Source organism: Hemiscyllium ocellatum, chromosome 17 (assembly GCF_020745735.1).
Source record: "Hemiscyllium ocellatum isolate sHemOce1 chromosome 17, sHemOce1.pat.X.cur, whole genome shotgun sequence".
Lineage (NCBI taxonomy): Eukaryota > Metazoa > Chordata > Chondrichthyes > Orectolobiformes > Hemiscylliidae > Hemiscyllium > Hemiscyllium ocellatum.
In genome coordinates this window covers 53,988,572-54,008,447 of record NC_083417.1, presented here as the reverse complement: position 1 = coordinate 54,008,447, position 19,876 = coordinate 53,988,572, and the positions used below count along the sequence as shown (strand labels likewise).

At 39.1% G+C, this 19,876-nt stretch overlaps 1 protein-coding gene across 3 annotated transcripts in view; it reads right to left on the bottom strand.

The window, feature by feature from the left end:
• Window positions 1-2,770: 2,770 nt before the first annotated feature.
• Window positions 2,771-19,876, bottom strand: part of edc4 (enhancer of mRNA decapping 4) — a 112,363-nt gene continuing 95,257 nt past the window's right edge. For all 3 annotated transcript variants that reach the window (XM_060838175.1, XM_060838176.1, XM_060838177.1), the window contains exons 27-29: window positions 10,592-10,811; window positions 5,490-5,653; window positions 2,771-3,598 (exon numbers count right to left, since the gene is read on the bottom strand). In XM_060838175.1, coding sequence (XP_060694158.1) covers window positions 3,409-3,598; window positions 5,490-5,653; window positions 10,592-10,811 — 574 coding nt within the window. In that variant the 3' untranslated portion in view covers window positions 2,771-3,408. The remainder of the gene's footprint in view (window positions 3,599-5,489; window positions 5,654-10,591; window positions 10,812-19,876) is intronic.

The following is a 19,876-nucleotide window of genomic DNA, read 5'->3' as shown; positions in this document are numbered from 1 at the left end:
GTGCTGTAGTACTGGCAGCATGCTTTAAACAGTCCCTTAAATCTCGTATGTAAATACAACTCTATGAGGCTGCTATAGTTACTTGCGTGGAAACACCGAAGAGGTTTGGAAGAAGTTTCATAACATTCTCAGATATGAAGAAAACTCTGCATATTGCTACACGTTTTGTGAATAAAGGTTTTCCAGCATTCAAATCAGTTTCTGCTCAGTGCACACAACTGTGCAAAATTAAAGCTGGAATCCCTTCTGATTGAGTTCAAAATTTGCGAAATAAACTGAAATATTACTATGATTTATTAGCAAATACTCAACAGATCTTTGAAGCACGTGCTCTTCGTAATTTAGAGGTCCCATTGAGAAAATATGGTAAGATTAAACATAAAACCTAAATTGATAGGTAACTTGGCATGCCGGATGTTTGATACCACTATCACACAGCAGCATTAAATCAGCTCTGTTTTTCACCAGTCTTGCTCAAAAAGCATGGGGTAATAGCACAAAATCAATTTCTATTGTAAGTTACGGCAGTATTTTTAATCATATTCTTTTATATCCAGAACAGGAAAAAAAATCACAATCTTGAAATATATGAATATGATGTGTGAATATGGAGTTCACACAGGACCACCATTGGTCAAGTCATAAAAGTGCTTAGAGCAAGTAGCTACATTCTAGCATTCTTTGTGATGGCCAGTCTGCTACAGAACACCATCTGGTATTAGTTCCCAAATGGCATCCACACTACCATTTCTTTTGATCACATCAGCAAAATATGCAAATTTGGAAAATGAAATACTGTAGAAAATCTCTGTGGACAGCCCTTCAATTCTTTTTGATCATTCCTCCATTATCCTCCTAGAAAGAACTAAATCACATTGTTTGTTGTTGAGTAAAGATTCACAGCGTTTTTCATTCCTTCCACAATCTGCTGGCTTTCAAATGTCAAGCTTTGAATTACCTATCCAAAGCTTTGCATCTTTTCTTACTTTAGAAGTGTCTTACAATGAGCCAAATTCTTTGTCTAAATTCTGTAAAAGAAACAAAAAGCCTTTACTCTCTTTTTGGTTCTTTAAATAATGTACAAAAACTGGAGGTAAGTTGGAGCCCATTGTACGTTCTGTATCACCCTCAGATTCTAGTACTCAACTGAGTGCCAATTTGTTTGTACCACTGAATAATTCTTATTGTTATTTCAGAAAATCATTAAAATATCCAAAGCAGCAATGTAATCTCTTCACATTTGTATGAAAAATTTACGATAGTAGGATTCTTTTATGGGCTGAGTGCAACACAGGCAAGGTCAGCATTTGTTGCTTACTCCTAATTGCCCTTGAACTGAATGGCTTGGTGCGTAATTTCAGCAAGTAGTTGACAGTCAACCACATTACCTTTTTGATATTCATTCACTTGATGAAGGCATCACAGGCTAGGTAGCATTTATTGCCCATCCCAGAGGGCAGTTAGGAGTCAACCACATTACTTTGGTTCTGGAGTTGCATGTTGGCCAGACCAAGTAAGGCTGGCAGTTTCCTTCCCTAAATGGTATTCATGAACTAGATGGGTTTTCCTGACAATCCACAATGGTTACACTGTCATCGTTAGACTCTTAATTCCAAGTTATTGAAATCAAATTCCATCATCTGCCATAGCAGGCTTTGAATCCAGGTCCCCGGCACATTACCTGCGTCTCTGAATTAACAGTTCAATTGCCAGTACGTCATTGGCCCCCCTTACTAAGGATCTGGGATTACATGGAGGATTTCCTTTCATAAAGGACATTCATGAACCAGATGGTATGTTTAATAATAGTCAAAGGGTAGTTTAATGATATCTTTAATTAAATTTAAATTCAACCAGCTGCAATGGTGGTTTTGAATCTGTGTCTGGACGCTGGGACATCAAAATTGTGGCAATACCTCTATCCTGAATACAGGATTCACAGTTTTCTTTTGAATCAACTCCCAACAATTTCAGACTTTAGCTACAAAACAGAGTTTTGTGGGCATGTAGAAATTAACAGCAGAACATTCATTGGGAATAATTAAACGAATGAATTTTGCAGAAGGTGAACCACCTTCAAAGCTTTCAATATCTTACTGGCAGAAGTTTAAGTATTTAGCAAATTATCTTCATAGAGCTTATTTTGCAGCAACCAAAGATAAAAGAAAGTTCTCACTTGGCAACTGCAGTTTCATGTCTTTTAACCACTAATATAAAAGATCAGGTTAGAAATTGCAGATTGTATTTGTTCAGTTTTTTGTATTCTTAGGAACTGAAAAAATGAACAGAGTGAGCTATTCAGGACACAAGGGTTTGAAGGTAATACAATGATGTGCAAATGGCAAAATTTACCGAAGCAATTCAATTAAATGCACAGTTTAAATAACCATTATGCCAATTTTCACACCACCTTTGGAAAATTTTTAACATATATCCACAAATTTTGTTTGAAATATGGCATTTATTTTAAACATTACAATTCTAAAATTAAGATTACAGAAGTTTTCTGAAACTTTCAAACCATCATAAAAACAAAAAAGTTATAAAAGTATCATATACAAGGCAGTTTACCTGTTGATTGGATTGGTTAAAAATAAATGTAAATTAGTGCTAATGATTTAAGGAAAAACCAATCCAGACAATTTCCAAAGATTTTATTGAACAGTTTTGAAACATTATCCAAAACAAGGAGTTTCCATATTAAAGATAAAAAGGAAGCAAAAATGTAAAATACAACAAAATTGTAAATGAATGAAAACATTATGCAATAAACAAACTTGTTGCTGTTGATTTTTTTCTTTTTTTTTCCTCAAACAAACATGATAGAAACTTCAAGTAACAGTCCAACACTAATTTGAAATATTCTGAAAATATATTTTTGGATGTTCACTCAACTTCTTAGAGCTGTATTCAACTTCACAGCTTTGAGGTCAGAATTTTCAAATGAGAAATTGTTTAGTGCTTCAAGGAATTTAACAGGGACAGGAAGAATGAACCTACTCTTCAAATGGAGTTTATGGGTATTGTTTGATACATTTTTGCTAACATGCAAGTTTAAATTTGTAGTATTGTGTTGGTTACTTAGCTTCAGCTGCTTCACAAATGTAACCATGGGAGAGGACTTTTTTTTTAATATATATTTAAATAGGTACTTTTAACCTGAGGAACATACAAGTAGATACTTAGGCTAACCAGATTAGAAGGAAGTTGAAAAAACATATGAAGCAGCTTGTACATCAAGTTACTGTTCTAACTTGTAACTCCAAATCATTTTCTTACCACAGATGAGGACGAACAAGCCCTAGAGTTTGATTTTTTTAAAAAAGATTAATTAGGAAGATACAGCTATGCGAATTGTATAATCATAGCACAATCCTTACAGATCATGGAATGGCCACAGTGTACAGTTTAACTCAGCGGAGTCACTAGTCCTTGAAGCATCATCATAAGTCTCCGAGCCCTTTTGCTCAAATTACTGTGAGGTTCTGCCTGGTTGAACTGGTACAGTTTCTGTCTGACTTGATTCAATACAGAACCCATGTGATCCCTAGCAACTGGGTCTGTGTGATCTAGATTCATTACTGCATCTTCCAGGTAACTGAAATTAAATTGGAGATTAGTTACTCTATAGTTAACATACATGAAAAGGCATAATATTGTGTTTCCAATATTTTTCAAACAGAAAATGCTATAAATGTTCAACAATCAGCAATTGAAAGTAAGCTAGAAGAAACCTGCACAGTCTTTCACATCCTCAGTCTAGCCATAAAATACTTCATAACCAACTAATTTACCTTTCCAGTCACTTGTATAAAAAAAGGCAAGAACCTTGTACATATCAAGGTCCCATAAATAGTGAATGAACTGGTAACTAGACAGTGTGTTTTCCATAACATTGCAGGAGGGAAAATGTTAGGCAATACTACAGGAACTCTTTGTGCTTATTAAAATACTGTCCTGAGAATTTTTATATCCACCTGAAGATGGATAGTTCCTTAGTTTGATATCTTATCTGAATGATCACACCCCTGACTATGCAGCATTTTACTCAATGCTTACACTATGCATTCCTGTCTTGAAGGAGGTTACTATGATAGGTAGTGCTTCTTATTGAAACACATTGAAGAAGGATCCCACTTTGAAAACAAATCACAGGATATGCACATGAGATGAGATACATGCAAGATACTAAGGGAGGCAAGAATGGCAATTGCAGATGCACTGGTCATCATTTTCCAATCTTCGCAGATTCAGGCATGATGTCACAAGTACTGCAGAATTGCAAATGTTATAATCTCGTTATAATATCTCCTAATAACACTGGAAAAGTGAGAATTTTAATCAATTGCAAATTTCTTCAGACTCAGGTGATGCCAGCAGCATTAACACTGTTTAATTAATTTGTTTTAGTTTTTTGATGAGACAACACTGAGGATTGACGTGTATACACGAGATGTTTGATAAAGTGCCACAAGACAGACTTGTGTGAATGGTAGAGCTAATGAAATAAAAGGACTGTAACAAAACAGATACAAAAATGACTGAGTTTTGGGGAATGGTTGTTTTTTCTCAGACTGGATGAAGTTTGGTAGTGAAACTTTACAGGATTGGTATTTGGATCACATATATTTGTGGATAAGAAAGTATTGTAAGACTTGAGGAGGACAGTGTAGAACTTCTAAAGGACATTGAAAAGTTAGTGGAATTGGTCATCAAGATGCAAGCAAGTCATTTTGGTATGAAGGACATAGACAAAATTAAGTTTGCAATTTGAAAGAGCAAGAAATCAGGTGTGTGCGTGCGCACAAATAAGTGAAACAGGCAGAAAAAATGGAGAAAGAACGCAGTAAAATGAAGCCTCATCTCAACCTTCTATTTAAAAATAACAGTCATGCCTTTTCCAATCTATTCACAAGACTGAAATTCTTCATCCCTGGAATCACTCAGTTAACCGCTGGACACACTCATATTACTTTACATCCTTCCTAAAGATCAGTGCCTAAAACTAGACAATTCTTCAGTTGAGGCCAAACCAATGTTTTATTCAGTTTATTAAGATAAAATACAACAGTAATGAAGTAATGCTTCTATTTATGAAGCCCAGAATACCAGTTCATTGCCTGCTTTCTCTCAATTTGTCCTGTCACTTGCAATGAAAATGTAAAAAATGTGTTTCCTTTGCCGATTACACTAAATCTGCGACCTCCGGTTCTCGATCCTTCCACCAATACAACCAGTTTTTCTTTTGAAAACAACAAAAGATAGTTTCTTGATCACAATGATCAATATTAGATTTTCATTCCAGATTTTATTTAATCACCTGAATTTAAATTCCACAGCTGCTGTGGTAGCATTTGAACACTAGATCATTAGATTTGTCTTCTGGATTATAAGTTTAATACCATAATCATTGTACCCTGTTTCAGAAATGCCAACCATTCTTTCTTTTCCTGTCATTGACACACTTTAAATTTTCAGGTGCAACTTACCTCAGTTTTAGTTCTGTGCGTGAATTGAGATCGGTGGAAAGTTGTTGAATAAGTGAAAGCAAAACCGGCTGGGTCAGGGGACAAGGATGCTGGCCAAAGACAAGTTGAGAATCCACAGTTTCACAGACATAAAGCACCAGATTGAGATCTGCTGCAGTCAAAGCCTGATTGATAGAAAATAACTAATTAAGCTCAGCCTATTACAAACTGCATAAACAAGTGTTCAAACCAATACTCTGTTACTATTAGCTTATGGCAGTTATTCAATAATGAGGACTATAAGATCAATCAATAATTTTACTCAGTTATTGTTACAAATTAAATGAATGGAGATTCTAGAAAACTCATTATTGGAATTCTTTTGGGATGTGCGATCAACTACATAACAATAACACTAAACCATTTGCAGACAAGAACTAGAATACCTTTCAGGAAAGAAAAGTACTAGAATACTCAACAATCTTTACATTTCTGAACCTATTTTAGAAGTCCTAATAGGATATCTACAGTAAAAATATTTTGAAAATGTCACAACAAAAATGATTTGGCAAATTCAGCTCTTCAGAAATTGAAAAATGTATTAAAATTGTTTGTGTGCCTCTGCGTTGTGTTGAGAAGATCCAGAGAATCCATAAAGCAATCACTCCCTTGAACAGGTATATTTTACATTTGAAATGTATACGTTTTCTTGCCCGAATTATATGGCTGATTTTACTTGCATTGTTTCTTTGACCCATGGAACAATTACTAAAGCAGCTTCAGAAGAAACGCAAGGCAAACCTTCCTTCCCTCACAAAGAAAAACCAAGATAGCAATTTGCATTTTGTCAGGAAAATTAAAAATAGGCAAATTCAACAGAACACAATGACCAACTTAATCTGGTTGTTTTCACAGCAGCACAGTAACTGCTCTGCCCAAGATTGTAAGAAACTACAGAAAGTTGTGTACGCAGCCCAGACTAACCCAGAAGCCAACCCCCTGTCCATGTCAGAGCATTGAATATAAGAGTTAGGAGGTCATATTGCGGCTGGACGAGATTAGTTAGGCCACGTTTGGAATACTGTGTGTAATACTGTTTCCCTGGTTGTTGTGAAACTTGAAGGAATTCAGAAAAGATTTACAAGGATGTTGCTGGGGTTGAAGGGTCTAAGTTATAGGGACAGGCTGAATCGGCTGAGGCTGTTTCCCCTGGAGCGTTGGAGGCCGAGGTGTGACCATACAGAGGGTGTGGATAGAATAAATAGACAAGGTCTTTTCCCTGGGGTGGGGGAGACCAGAACTAGAGAGCATAGGTTTAGGGTGAGAGGAGAAAAATTTAAAAGGGACCTAAGGGGCAGAGGGTGGTACGTGTATGAAATTAACTGCCAGAGGAAGTGGTGGAGGCTGGTATAATTACATCATTTAAAAAGCATCTGGATGGGTATAGGATTGGTTTAGAGGGATATTTGCCAAGTGCTGGCAAATGGGAACTAGATTAATTTAGGATATCTGGTCAGCATGGACAAGTTGTACCGAAGGGTTTGTTTCTGTGCTGTACATCTTTATGACTCCATTTACACTTCTCGTTGCCACAGAAAGGCTACCAACATCATCAATGACCTCCTCCCATCTCAGTAATACTCTCTTTCACCAGGCAGAAAATACATAAACTTGAACACATGCACCAACAGGTTCAAGAACAACTTCTTCCCTGCTTTTATGTGTAGGTGTAACCTTGTATGCCTTGCTCTGTCTAAGCACCCTATGATCGATATGATCTTGTTTCCTATGATCTGCCTGTACTCTCACAAAACTTTTCACTGTACTCAGGTACACGCGACAACAATAAATCAAATTAAAGTCAATTTTGCACTTTAACCATACAATTAGCATCTGAATATTGCTCTACTAATTTGCAAAAATGGTTTTGAATTAACTACTAAAGAAAAGCAGACTTAACTACATAGGACTTGGTCAATAAAGTGTAACAACTCATACTGATAGCAATATAGAATCCATAACTTCAGTAAGACTTAGTCATTAAATTTAGGCCCGAAGAGAAAGCTCACTTCATAAAAAGTAACATCCTCTGCAATGGACGGTCAGTTCCTGCTTAACATTTCATTTTGCAATCTACAGTCTATGCACAGGCACAATAATTCAGCCTTAAATGAACCTTCCGCCAACAGGTAGTTGCACAGTAATGAAATTCTTTGCAAACATCATGCAGGTAAGCAATTTAAATTTATCATTTGACCCGTTATTTTGGAGCACTTTTCATCACATGAATTTGCACCCCAATTCCAAATTAGCTGCTTCTCAACAAAACATTTCATAGGAGAAAAAAATCCAAAACATATCAATTATATAACATTCCTCACAGGAAACAAGTTTCTAAGGTGGTTGCACTTAGAGGCAAGACAAGAATTAGGGATCACAAGAGCCACCAATAAATCCATCATGAAATTTGAGAGAAACGTCTTTACTTGGAGAGTGGTTAGATGATGGAACTCACGACTGTAAGAAGTAGTTGAGATAAATAGCACAGATTCATCTTTTGTGAAACTGGATAAGTGCATGCAAGAAAATGTAAAAAGAACATTACATTGATGCTTGGACCTTAGGACTCATATCCGGCATAAACACCAACATGAACCTGCTGGCCTGAATGGTATGCTTCTGTACTGTAATACTTTGTAAACACGGGATTTAGGTAACAGAAACATGGGCCTCAGTAGTGCCAGTGTAACAAACCCAAGAGCAACAACCAACACAATTGACAGTGACTGGATTTTACATAGTCCATTTAGCATAATAAAACATACGAACAATCTTCACAGAGGCATTAACAAAATTTGACACAGATTCACGTACGGGGATACGGTGGCAGCAGACCAAAGACTTTGTCAAAAAGATATGCAGTAAGGAATACCATAGAAGAAGCAGATTGAGCAGCAAGCAGATCTAAGGATGGAATTCCAGAGATGTAAACTGGCAGCTAAAGGCACAGTCACCAATGGTGCAACAACTAAAAAAAATAACAGGGCAGAAATGGAATATCATAGATCGGTGGCACAGTGGTTAGCACTGCTGCCTCACAGCACCATGGACAAAGTTCAATTCCACCTTGAGCAACTGTCTGAGTGGAGTTTGCACATTTTCCCAGTGTCTGTGTGGGTTTCCTCCCACAGTCTAAAGATATGCAAGTTAGATGATATGGCTATGCTAAAAGTTACCCGCAGTGTCCAGGCATGTGTAAGTTAGGTGGATAAGCTATAGTAAATGCATGGGTATGGGGACAGGGTGAGCTCTTGGTCTGGGTGGGATGCTTTTTGAAGGACCGGTGTGGACTCGATAGGCCAATTGGCCTCTTTCCAAATTGTAGGAAATTCAATGATTTCAGAAGATAATTTAGAGCTAGAGATTGGCGTTGGTGAGGCCTTGAAGAAACATGAAAATACGAATGGAAATTTTGCAGAACCAGAATTCAATATAGGTTTGAAAATGCTGGATGACAGGTGATCAAGACTTGGCAAATGTTAGGACACGAGCAGCAGGGCTTTGGATAACCTCAAGTTCACAGTGTCTGACATTCCAATTTGAGGCACAGCGAGTTGCATTGTTGTTTGAGGTTGCATTTAAAAGCAAGCAAGCATGAGAGCAGCAATATTACTGGTTCATTGCAGAGATAAGCAAGACAACAAGCGACACGTTCTGATCAAATGGTAAATCACCATTCATTTTAAAAAGATGTAGGTTAGTCCAGTCTTCAAATTCAGATCAAAACAACGGAAATCCTAGATACTATTCCTTTTAACAAGATCCAAATACATCTTTTCTAATAGTCACTTCAGAAAGCAGTGGTCTACCAATATCCATGTGGATGCAACATCAAAGCGAGATTATCTCAATTTTGAAGTCGAAGTATCAATAGGTGTATTGTTTTTTAAAATTATTAAATTAGATGCTAAAGTTCTGTGAAAGCCTACAAGTTAATTTATGTAACAAGTACATTAAAGAAGGCTTTCAATTATTCATTTCTGGACTTCAAACAAATTATCCTGGACAACATTTTCTGAACGTTGTGTAGGCTTCATGTTTCTGGATATTGCACAACTTCAGGAGATGTTATGACTAAAGGCATCACCAACATCAGCCACTGGGAAGGATGTGTGATTACTGATGTAAAGCCTAAAACTGTGCAATATCTTTCAGTACCAAAGATAATTTCAAACTAAAAATACTGACATAAAACTCACGACTATCAAAAAGCAGAAAATTCATCTCAATTAGAATTATAGATTCTGAATCACCTAAACTTTCAATGAACTAAACTTTTACAGAAATCAATCTTACAAAGATTACTGAGGTACAAGTAAACTGACAAAATGGATTGGGACAAATGCATTTAGTATACAGTAAAGACTGATAGAAAGAAGTGACTTAAATGACTTCTTGTATAAGTAAGACCTGATTTCATGATATAATCATCTAGAGTAATCGCAAAAAAAAAAGTCTCATGGCTAAAATCAATAATAAATTTGAATTGCAATAAATATTTAATTAAATAAACACGGGAGTTACTCCGTACTTACATTACTATTTGGCTGCATTTGCTAATACCAGCATACATATGCTATGCGCCACTTCAATTCATGCATACATATCTAAGGGCAGTTTCGGGGACACAGGGACTTGGGCCTAGGATAGAGTCATAGAGATGTATAGCACAGGAACAGACCCTTCAGGCCAATTCATCCATGCCAACAAATATTCTAAATTAATCTAGCCCCAGGTGCCAGCAATTGGCCTTTTTCGCTCTAAACCTTTCCTATTCATGTACCCATCCAGATGCCTTTTAAGTGTTGCAATTGTATTAGCCTCCACCACTTCCTCTGGCAGCTCATCCCATACACGCACCACCCTCTGCGTGAAAAGGTTGCCCTTAAGTCCTTTTTGGCAGGGCAAATGCAGGCCAGAAGTAAGGGGTGTGGAGGAGAGCTTGGGATGAAGAGAGCCAGGGTGCAAGAAGGGAGAGGTAGAGGAAAGAAAGTGCCCTCTCATTCACCCCTAAATGTCTTCCATTTGTTAACACTGGACTTTAATTAACCTTGTATTCATACCTGTTGGAAGGCTTGGTTAAGTTGCCCCTGTTGCAACAGCTGCAAGATGTGGGCCTGCTGGGATTGGAAATCCATATGAGTTGTTGGAATGGGTGTCCCTGCAGCTGATCGCATGGCCTGCATGATACTAGATGTAACAACAGCCTGTTGCTCCTTCATTGCTAGGCTAACTTCACCTTTCACAATTCTCTGCACTTGAGTCAGAATCGATTCCTGTAAGCTGTAAGATATTACACATGAATTTGGTGAATTATCATTGATTAAACTCTACATTTTCAAATAATTCTTCAAACACAAATATAATGCATACCCTTGATAAGCACACCGCCCCCATAAAGTACTTAATTTGTACTTGACATGCTACACAATGTATTTCATTAAATTACCAAAAAACATCAAATTTCAATTTGTAGTTTATGACATCCCATGCAGACTTCTCTGTTATTATTGATACTTTTCAGTTGATCTTAAAATGACAGTGAAAGTAAAGTTAATGTTTTAACACATCACAAATGTATCCTTAAATTCATTCACAGAACCTGCAATGATTCTACCTCAGCTAAATCACTTGGGGCCTTTATCTTGGCAGAAATCTGCAAAAGCTAACTTAACAAAAAAACAGACTGCATAACAAGAAGAGAAAAGGCAAGCTAGCTACTCAAGGCCATCCAATTAGTAGATTGGGAATTAATCGTGATGCAAGGAAATGTTGTTTCGGTTCACAGCATGAAAGCGGATTACACATTTTGGTCATTTTATGATCTGTGGAACAAGACTTTTGTAAGGTTATTGTAATTCTTTTACCATCTCAGATACACACAGATTTTTGCTTTATAAGACCTGAAATTATACAAGTTTAATGTGCTAGCAAACTTTGCAGAATAATTTCACTAAATTCCCTTAAATCGCCTAGTAGTCTCAGAAAAGTAAGCGAAATGTAACTTGCAGAACTAATTATATTTTAGAATTTTGAAGTGATATATATTTTTTCCTCAATTTGAAAAAATCAATTTTTCAGAAATGGTCTAAGCATGACAAAATTTAGAAAAGTAATGATAATGTAAATAATGCACAAAGGTAGTATATACATAAACACAGTGGGCGGCACGGTGGCACAGTGGTTAGCACTGCTGCCTCACAGCGCCTGGAGACCCGGGTTCAATTCCCGACTCAGGCGACTGACTGTGTGGAGTTTGCACGTTCTCCCCGTGTCTGCGTGGGTTTCCTCCGGGTGTTCCGGTTTCCTCCCACAGTCCAAAGATGTGCGGGTCAGGTGAATTGGCCATTCTAAATTGCCCATAGTGGTAAGGGGTAAATGTAGGGGTATGGGTGGGTTGCGCTTCGGCGGGTCGGTGTGGACTTGTTGGGCCGAAGGGCCTGTTTCCACACTGTAAGTAATCTAAAAAAAATAACACTGTGAATCAAGATTTCCAATGGTAATAACTACTTTCACTTAATGTTTTAGTGAAACTTTAGAAAACTGACTCCACTACAAATATGACAAATTGTAAGAAAGGCAAAGGCTGAAAATTAGAACCAAAAACAGAAATTGCTTAATATTTTACATGAAGATTTATAGAATAATGTCAGGTATGGCCACTGGTCACATTCTTTCTTCTATGTTAGATTTTGAGGGCTCAAATCCCAATCCAGGGACTTGAGCAGAAATATCTGGCCTGAAACTTCAATGCTATCTTGTTGGTGGTATCATCTTTCAAATTGAGAGGTCAAACAAGGTGCTCTCTGTTAGGTGGATGTAAAAGTGCCCATTTCAAAAAGAAGAGCAGGGAGGTTATCCCTAGCCCTGGACAATATGCGTCCCTCAATCAACATTACCAAAACATCATCAGGTCATCACAATTTTTATGTTTGTAAGAATTTGTTCTGCACAAATTGGCTAGCACATTTTCTACAGTACAATAGCAACTACACTTCAAAAGCACTTCACTGGCTGAAAAGTGCACTGGTACATCCCAAAGTGATTCTTAAATGAATATTTTTAGTTTTGTTTTTATAATTGGGAGTAAAGAAAACTAAACCTCCCAGTATATTCCTTCTTGAGTCATAAGTAATTTCAAGCCTTTTTGTTACATGTTAAATGCATGCCTTGTTAATTCTTATTTAAAACACGGCAATTTCCATACCTGCCTCAATGAAAGAAAAAAAAATCTCTTGGTGACACTGTTGTGATACTTCCACACCAAGCACCTTAAAACTTATTCTTGGCTGTAATTACTAAGTCATTATCAAACATAGCCAGTACATTTCTGTTTAATAATGCCTGGGTGCAAAGATGTTTTATGTGTGTCATTTGCTTCCACAGGGGAGAAAAGCACCTGGACAATTTCCATTAAGTTAATATTTCTCATTCTTCTACTTCATAAATTGTCTTTCTGTCCTGTTTGCAGGTGACATAAATTGTTGCCCGAGTAGTGCTCAACTTTCAGTTCTGCACAAGAACAGAAAATTTGATCTGTACCTCCAAGTAAAAGGAGTTCACTAATGTAAACTCAGCGTTGATTCTATGGAATGTCTTGGGAGACAAGTACAGACCATCAAGAAAATCCTGAATAAAGATACTAATCTCGTTACTTGAAAAAATTTCTGTGAATTACTTTAATCAAGATAAAAACTCTGCCTTTTGAGACACCTTTTCCAACTTGCCCTCAGGATACAAAACTGACTTGTCAACAATATTGCCTAATTTTAGTTTTTTAAAACATTATCAGGCATTCAGCAAGTTATATTTATATTGCACTCAAAGGCAAAGGCAAAGCCATCTGAATTTGTTTCCTTGAAGTATTTCTCAGATTCCCTATAAAAGGTAATACTTAACCTGCTTCCACTACACTTTCACACAGTGCATTCAAAGTCACACTAACTTGCTCTATAAGAAGATTTCCATGCGTCACTTTTTTACTTTGCTAACCACTTTAAATCTATATCCTTTGGTTACTAGCTCTTCCACCATTGGAAACAGTTTATGTACTCTATCAAATTCATATATGAAATAAATAAATTCTCTTGCAATCTTATTTGCTTTAAAGAAAGCAGCACAAGCTGTTCATGTAACTGTTATCAATCAAGTAAATCTGTCCAACATCCTTTTAATGTATTTTTGATTGTGGACTGAAATGGGAAAAGGATGGTTTTTAAAAAAATCAAGGATAATGGAAGAGATTTCCATATTTTTAAAAAGCAAGCTATCAGCACTTACTGTAAGTTCTATTTATAATATTATTTGTTCAACCAAAGAGTCATTCCGTTGCAGATCAATTGGCACCGAGGTGCATCAAAGTGAGCCAACAAGTAGCTGATTTGTCTGTGAAATGATGACCAGATGTCAATGACAAAGGTCTTCTGCCTGTCAACAATGCAACTGGCACTCAGGTATCCTGATATATATTAATGATCTAAAACTTGGTGTGCAGGGGATAATTTCAAAGTTTGCCAACAACACAAAACTTGGAAGAATTGTGAACTGGACACTGATGGAGTCATTCAGCACAGATCTAGACCCTTTGGCCCAACTCATTCATGCCAACCAGGTTTCCTAAACCTAACTAGTCTCATTTGCCTCCAATTGGCCCACATCCCTGTAAAACTTTCCTATCCATGTGCCGATCCGAATGTATTTTAAATATTGTAATTGTACTCACCTCTATCACTTCCTCTGTCAATTTGTTCCACATGTGCACCACCCTCTGTGTGAAAAAGCTGCCCCTTGATCAACATGTGGGTAGAGTGGGTGGATAGGTGGCAGATTCAATGCATAGAAGTGTGAGGTGTAGGAAGAATATTGAGAGACAATACAAAATAGAGGGCAGAAGCAGAAGGACTTGGTGAACATGTGGACAGATTATCAAAGGTGGCAGAACAGGTGGAGAGAGGAGTTAGGAAAGCAATGTTAACTGGGTCACGGAGTAAAAAAAGCAAAAGTAAATAAATGGTTACCGGTGGTGGAAGAGCTAGTAACTAAAGGACATAGATTCAAGATGATTAGCAAAAAAGAAGTGACGCAAGGAAAGCTTCTTAAAGAGCAACTTAATGTGACTTGGAATACGTGCAAGTGTAGTGGATGCAGATTCAATAATAACTTTTCATAGTGAATTGCAGAAGACATTTGTTAGACCCAGCTGGAGAACTGGGTATAGTAGATTTCTGAGAGGTTTTCAAAATCATGAGTGGGCTAGATTGAGTCATAGGGTCATGTACAGCATGGAAACAGATTCTTCAGTCCAACCCGTCCATGCCAACCAGATATCCCAACCCAACCTAGTCCCACCTGCCAGCACCCGGCTCATATCCCTCCAAACCCTTCCTATTCATATACCCATCCAATTGCCTCTTAAATGTTGCAATTGTACCAGCCACCACCACATCCTCTGGCAGCTCATTCCATATACGTACCACCCTCTGCGTGTAAAAGTTGCCCTGTAGGTCTCTTTTATACCTTTCCCCTCTCACCCTAAACCTATGCCCTCTAGTTCTGGACTCCCCGACCCCAGGGAAAAGACTTTGTCTATTTATCCTATCCATGCCCCTCATAATTTTGTAAACCTCTATGAGGTCACCACTCAGCATCTGACGCTCCAGGGAAAACAGCCCCAGCCTGTTCAGCCTCTCCTTGTAGCTCAGATCCTCCAACCCTGGCAACATCCTTGTAAACCTTTACTGAACCCTTTCAAGTTTCACAACATCTTTCCGATAGGAAGGAGACCAGAATTGCACGCAATATTCAACAGTGGCCTAACCAATGTCCTGTACAGCCGCAACATGACCTCCCAACTCCTGTACTCAATACTCTGACCAATAAAGGAAAGCATACCAAACACCTCCTTCGCTATCCTATCTACCTGCGACTCCACTTTCAAGGAGCTATGAACCTCTTGAGGTAACCCTCTTCGCTGTCCACTACATTTCCAATTTTAGCGTCATAGAACATAGAACATAGAAGGATACAGCGCAGTACAGGCCCTTCGGCCCTCGATGTTGCGCCGACCGAATCCTACCTAACCTATACTAGCCCAATAACTTCCAAATGTCTATCCAATGCCCGCTTAAATGACCATAAAGAAGGAGAGTTCACCACTGATACAGGCAGGGCATTCCATGAACTCACAACCCGCTGTGTGAAGAATCTACCCCTAACATCTGTCCTATACCTACCACCCCTTAATTTAAAGCTATGTCCCCTAGTAACACCTGACTCCATTAGCGGTAAAAGGTTCTTAGTATCTACCCTATCTAAACCCCTAATCATCTTATACACTTCTATCAGATCTCCCCTAAACCTTCTCTTCTCCAATGAGAACAGCCCCAAGTGCCTCAGCCTTTCCTCATAAGATTTTCCTACCATTCCAGGCAACATCCTGGTAAACCTCCTCTGCACTCGTTCTAAAGCTTCCACATCCTTCCTATAGTATGGCGACCAAAACTGCACACAATACTCCAGATGAGGCCTCACCAGAGTCCTATACAACTGCAACATGACCTCAGGACTCCGGAACTCAATTCCTCTGCCAATAAAGCCCAGTACACCATATGCCTTCCTCACAGCACTATTTACCTGGGTGGCAACTTTCAGAGATCTGTGTACACAGACACCAAGATCCCTCTGCTCATCCACACTACCAAGTAGCCTACCATTAGCCCAGTAATCCATCATCTTGTTATTCCTACCAAAGTGAACGACTTCGCACTTAGCTACATTGAATTCCATTTGCCACATTTCCGCCCAGCTCTGCAACTTATCTATATCCCGCTGTAACCTACCACTTCCTTCCTCACTATCCACAACTCCACTGACTTTTGTGTCATCCGCAAACTTGCTCACCCAGCTTTCAAGTCCTTCCTCTAGATCATTTATAAAGATAACAAAAAGCAATGGTCCCAAAACAGATCCTTGTGGTACACCGCTAGTAACTGCGCTCCAAGATGAACATAATCCATCAACTACTACCCTCTGTCTCCTTCCAGCCAGCCAATTCCTAATCCAAACCTCTAATGTATCCTCAATGCCATACCTCTGAAGTTTTAGCATTAGCCTACCATGGGGAACCTTATCGAACGCCTTACTAAAATCCATATACACAACATCTACTGCTTTACCCTCATCCACTTCCTTAGTCACCTTCTCAAAGAACTCAATAAGGTTTGTGAGGCACGACCTGCCCTTCACAAAACCATGCTGGCTATCCCTGATCACGTTGTTCCTACACAGATGTTCATAAATCTTATCCCTTACCATTCTCTCTAAGACTTTGCCCACCACTGAAGTCAGACTCACTGGCCTATAGTTACTAGGGCTATCCCTACTCCCTTTCTTGAACAATGGGACCACATTCGCTATCCTCCAGTCCTCTGGTACTATTCCCGTAGACAATGACGACATAAAAATCCAGGCCAATGGCTCTGCTATCTCCTCCCTAGCTTCCCATAGGATCCTGGGGTAAATGCCATCAGGCCCAGGAGACTTATCTATATTCATCCTTTCCAATATTCCCAAAACCTCCTCCCTGCATATTTCCAGGGCATCCATTCTAATTATTTGTGATTCCATATTCACATCAGCAACAGTGTCCTGTTCCTGAGTGAATACTGATGAAAAGTACTGATTTAATGTCTCTCCAATCTCCTCCGCCTCCACACACAACTTCCCACTACTATCCTTGACTGGACCGATACCTACCCTAGTCATCCTTTTATTCTTGACATACCTATAGAAAGCCTTTGGGTTTTCCCTAATCCTACCAGCTAAAGACTTTTCATGTCCCCTTCTCGCTTCTCTTAGCTCCCTCTTTAGCTCCTTCCTGGCTACCTTATAACTCTCAAAATGACTACCTTAGTCATCTGCACACTTACTAAATATACCTCTTATGCTCACATCCAAATCATTCATGTAAATGACAAAAAGTAGAGGACCCAGCACCGATCCTTGTGGCACTCCACTGGCCACAGGCCTCCAGTCTGAAAAACAATCCTCCACCACCACCCTCTGTCTTCTACCTTTGAGCCAGTTCTGTATCCAAATGGCTAGTTCTCCCTGTATTCCATGGGATCTAATCTTGCTAATCAGTATCCCATGGTGAAGCTTGTCGAACGTCTTACTGAAGTCCATATAGATCACATCTCCTGCTCTGCCCTCATCAATCTTCTTTGTTACTTCTTCAAAAAACTCAATCAAGTTTATGAGACATGATTTCCCACATACAAAGCCATGCTGACTATCTCAAATCAGTCCTTGCCTTTCCAAATACATGTACATCCTCAGGATTCCCTCCAACAACTTGCCCACCACCGAGGTCAGGCTCACCCGTCTATAGTTCCCTGGCTTGTCTTTACCGCCCTTCTTAAACAGTGGCACCACGTTTGCCAACCTCAGTCTTCCGGCACCTCACCTGTGACTATCGATGATACAGATATCTCAGCAAGAGGCCCAGCAATCACTTCTCTAGCTTCCCACGGAGTTCTCGGGTACACCTGATCAGGTCCTGGGGATTTATCCACCTTTAACTGTTTCAAGACATCCGGCACTTCCTCCTCTGTAATCTGGACATTTTGCAAGATGTCAGCATCTATTTCCCTACAGTCTATATCTTCCATATCCTTTTCCACAGTAAATACTGATGCAAAACATTCATTTAGTATCTCCCCCATGTTCTGCAGCTCCACACAAAGGCCGCCTTGCTGATCTTTGGAGGGGCCCTATTCTCTCCCTAGTTACCCTTTGATCCTTAATATATTTGTAAAAACCCTTTGGATTCTCCCTAATTCTATTTGCAAAAGCTATCCCATGTCCCCGTTTTGCCCTCCTGATTTCCCTCTTCAGTATACTCCTACTTTCTTTATACTCTTTTAAGGATTCATTCGATCTATCCTGTCTATACCTGACATATGCTTCCTTCTTTTTCTTAACCAAACCCTCAATTTTTTTATTCTGGTGGTGCTGGAAGAGCACAGCAGTTCAGGCAGCATCCAAGAAGCAGTAAAATCGACGTTTCAGGCAAAAGCCCTTCATCAGGAATAAAGGCAGAGAGCCTGAAGCGTGGAGAGATAGCTAGAGGAGGGTGGGGGTGGGGAGAAAGTAGCATACTGCACTACCCTTATGCACTGCACCACCCTCCCACACTGCACCACCCTCCCACACTGCACTACCCCCACCCTCCTCTAGCTTATCTCTCCACGCTTCAGGCTCTCTGCCTTTATTCCTGATAAAAGGCTTTTGCCCAAAACGTCGATTTTACTGCTCCTCGGATGCTGCCTGAACTGCTGTGCTCTTCCAGCACCACTAATCCAGAATCTGGTTTCCAGCATCTGCAGTCATTGTTTTTACCCTCAATTTCTTAAGTCATCCTGCATTCCCTATACTTACCAGCCTTCCCTTTCACCCTGACAGGAATATACTTTCTCTGGATTCTTGTTATCTCATTTCTGAAGGCTTCCCATTTTCCAGCCGTCCCTTTACCTGCGAACATCTGCCTCCAATCAGCTTTTGAAAGTTCTAGCCTAATACCGTCAAAATTGACCTTTCTCCAATTTATAACTTCAAGGTTTAGATCTGGTCTATCCTTTTCCATCACTATTTTAAAACGAATAGAATTATGGTCACTGTCCCAAAAGTGCTCCCACACTGACATCTCTGTCACCTGCCCTGCCTTATTTCCCAAGAGTAGTTTAGTTTTGCATCTTCTCTAGTAGGTACATCCACATACTGAATCAGAAAATTGTTTTGTATGCGCTTAAGAAATTCCTCTCCATCTAAACCTTTAACCCTATGTCAGTCCCAGACGATGTTTGGAAAGTTAAAATCCCCTACCATAACTACCCTATTATTCAAACAGATAGCTGAGATCTCCTTAAATTTGTTTCTCAATTTCCCTCTGATTATTAGGTGGTCTATAATACAATGCCCAATAAGGTGATCATCCCTTTCTTATTTCTCAGTTCCACCCAAATAACTTCCCTGGATGTATTTCCAGCAATATCCTCCCTCAGCACAGCTGTAATGCTATCCCTTATCAAAAATGCCACTCCCCCTCCTCTCTTGCCTCCCTTTCTATCCTTCCTGTAGCATTTGTATCCTGGAGCATTAAGCTGCCAGTCCTGCCCATCCCTGAACCATGTTTCCGTAATTGCTATGATATCCCAGTCCCATGTTCCTAACCATGCCCTGAGTTCATCTGCCTTCCCTGTTAGGGCCCTTGCATTGAAATAAATGCAGTTTAATTCATTAGTCCGACCTTGTCCCTGCCTGCCCTGACTGTTTGACTCACTTCTATTCTC